We start from the raw sequence: 3,089 nt of genomic DNA, 5'->3' as shown, positions 1-3,089 counted from the left end.
CCCTAATAAAAAAAATCCAGCTACAACAATACACATGTAACTAATATCTTACACAACTTTTAATCTGATCATTATCTCTAATTAAACATCCAACTATATTACTAAGAAATATAATAATTTTCACATCAAGAACAAGCCAAGCAAATCTGGAAATATCTTTAAACCTAATTAATAGCCGACATATTTCCATTTACTGCAATTACTTAATTCACTCACGTTTAAAAAAAAATAAAAATAAAAAACTTACCCCAATATATATACATTTCTAGAGTTCGAGTTGCTTCAACCTACATCGAGATTCCAGAACTCTCTCTCTCTTATCTTTTATTAGTCAAACACCCTCTTTCTTCTTCTCCAACACCATTCACAAATTTTTCAGAAACTCAAACAAACAAAACCCAAATCCAAATCTAAATCCAAATCCAAAGACCCTTTTTCTTCCTGAATCCAAAGAATCCAACTTTGCAACCTTTCTCGAAGTGGGTCATAGAGAATTTAGAAAAGAAGAAGAAGAAGAGGAAATAATGTTGCAGCTGTTCTTCACAGTGGCTTTCTCCACAGTTCCTCTGACCCTTTACGTGCCACCGATCAGAAGCTTGAATCTGTTTGTGGAAACAATGGAGTTTGTCGTGAGAGAATCGAGAAGTTACAGGAACAGGGTTTATCCTCGGCTACGAGTAGCTTGGTCGAGGATGTTGGATTTCATGCTCTGCAACAACAACATCAGGTAGATTTCTGCAGTTTCATGAACTGAAAGAACACCATGTGTTGTTGTAAATAATTTCTTTTCTTTTTTTCTTGGAACCTTTTTGTGGTTCTTCATTTTCCTCTTTTGTTTTTGTTTAACATCGATTCCCCAATCTGCAATAAATCGTGTACTTTTGACTTTGCCACGGATTATTGCTGTAATGTGTGAGTTTTTTTTTTTTTTTTTTCATCTGAGGTGGTTTATGTTCAATTTGATCACACCTTGTTGTAACCTTGCATAGAAAGAATAATGGAATTCTCTGTGTTCATCATGATTCAGAACTGTTTTTATTTATTTTATTTATTTATTTATTTTATTTAGAATTTACATAATTACATTCCCCACACATTTTCGAAAATAAATTATTCATTATATATTTCTATTTTTATTACGTGGGCGTCAGATTCTGACATTTTTTGTATTTTTATTAAATTTTGATCATTACAAAAATAATTTATTTGTAGCAATTATAATTTCTATGAATGATATTTTTTTTTAATGTGCTTTCATTAATTTGATCCTGATCTTCGTTCGAGTTTGAACCACAAAGGTGGTGCCACTTGGCCACGTATTAAATGCCGGTGGAAAATGGGAAAATTATTTATTTATTTTTTAAAATATTTTAATGTTTTGAAAGTAGGACGCTACTGTTTTAATAATTTTTATTGTTATTTTATAAAAGATGGGAATCGTTAAAGATAGATAAAATAATAGCAGTGATAATAATAGATTCAAAAAAAGTAAAGAGAAACTTTTTTTTTTTATATATATATATGGGAATGTAGGGTAAAAATCGTCTTCAATGATACAGTTCAGAGCATTGTTTGGTAATGTAAAAGAGAAATAACTATGAATAATATATGAAACAATTTTGTTTTTGGATGTTACTTTTATTTTACATCTGAAATTGACTTTTAATGAAAAAGAATAGTATTTTTCTCTGTTTATTAATTATAATTGTAGTTTTATCATTACAAAATAAATAATTCTTATCGTAAGTTTTTATTTAAAATGGTATGAAAATAAAACTTTGATTCTAGTTTCAAATTGGTATTAAAAAATTATCTTTTTATAGAGATTTGGAAGATGTGTATGTGTATACAGATATTTACTAAATAATAATATCTCTTTAATTCCTTTTTCTTTTTTTCATCTTTATTGGTAAAGTTCTTTTAATTTTGTCTCTGATCACTTTTGATATTGGTAAAATTTTCAAACCAAACAATCAAAATTTGTCCTTATCTTTGCATAGAGATGTGGGTTTAATTTAGGGTTTATCTCTTTGAGAAAAAAACAAATAGAAAATGTTTGAGGGAATGTCTTTCTTATGAGATTATGACAATTTTAGATTCCCCTGTGGCAGTTCTGTATCTATATGCAGTGTTCTTGGTATGTGTAATGATCCTCATGATCATCATGTTTGAAAAATGTTGTTTTGTTCAAAATAATTATTTTAACTTTTCAAAAATGTTAAAATAGGTAATTTTAACTTTGAATAATAACTATTTGCAGTAAAAAGAATACTAAATATTTGCAGCACTATCTTTAAATTTAAAATTATAAATAACAAATTTGCGTTTTTCTTTATCAATGATTTATTTCATTCATACACATGTACAATGCAGAAATTTTAAGATAATAAATTTGTGTTTTTATCTTTATTTATGGTCTATTTCTCTCATACATATTTTAATGCGAGACTCTTAATTTTAATGGTGAATTTCTCACAATTTCTTCCTTAAGTTTAAGTCTTTCAATATTGTAAATTCTTCCTGAAATTTTAAGTATATTATACACAAGTTTTTTATTCGTATAATAATTTCTACATACATTGATTCTTATCCAAGTTAATATATCAACAAAAATTGACATATAACTTAGAATTTTGGATATGAAATTACAACATTACTTTTAATTCAAAATTTTAAAATAAAAATTTATTAATTTTTTTCATTTTTCAGTTTATTCATCTTAATTTAATGTGAGATTTTTGAATTTAACATAACAACAAAAAAATTAAAGAAAAAAAATTTTTACTCATTAGAAGCTCTTACACACAAAGTATATTAATTAATTCATAAAATACTACAAACATACTATACACATTAAGCCCTTTATATAACCTAGGAAACAAAATGAAAAAAAGAAGAAAAACTATTAAAACGAACTAAACTTAAACATGATTTAATATATATGATAGACACTTTATCTAAATTTCACACTATGCAACACTATTACGTACTTCTTTAATAAGTGTGTCTATATTATTCATCATTAAACATATGATTTGATTTGAGAATCAAATGATAGTATTTCCAATTAATAATTCATACCAATTATA

The 3,089-nt window shown here is 26.2% G+C and overlaps 1 protein-coding gene across 1 annotated transcript; it reads left to right on the top strand.

Annotated features, from left to right (window-relative positions):
- Positions 1-273: 273 nt before the first annotated feature.
- LOC114168978 lies at positions 274-1,022 on the top strand. Its single transcript, XM_028053983.1, has one exon. The coding sequence runs from the start codon at positions 525-527 to the stop codon at positions 729-731; it is 207 nt and encodes a 68-aa protein (XP_027909784.1). The 5' UTR covers positions 274-524; the 3' UTR covers positions 732-1,022.
- The last annotated feature ends 2,067 nt before the right edge of the window (positions 1,023-3,089 follow it).

The sequence above is a fragment of the Vigna unguiculata genome, chromosome 11 (genome assembly GCF_004118075.2).
Source record: "Vigna unguiculata cultivar IT97K-499-35 chromosome 11, ASM411807v1, whole genome shotgun sequence".
NCBI classification, from domain to species: Eukaryota; Viridiplantae; Streptophyta; class Magnoliopsida; order Fabales; family Fabaceae; genus Vigna; species Vigna unguiculata.
This window is presented reverse-complemented; position numbering and strand designations above follow the sequence as displayed.

Bases quoted from the DNA above. Each gene is read 5' to 3' on its own strand.
- LOC114168978 (XM_028053983.1), top strand. From the start codon at position 525: ATGTTGCAGCTGTTCTTCACAGTGGCTTTCTCCACAGTTCCTCTGACC.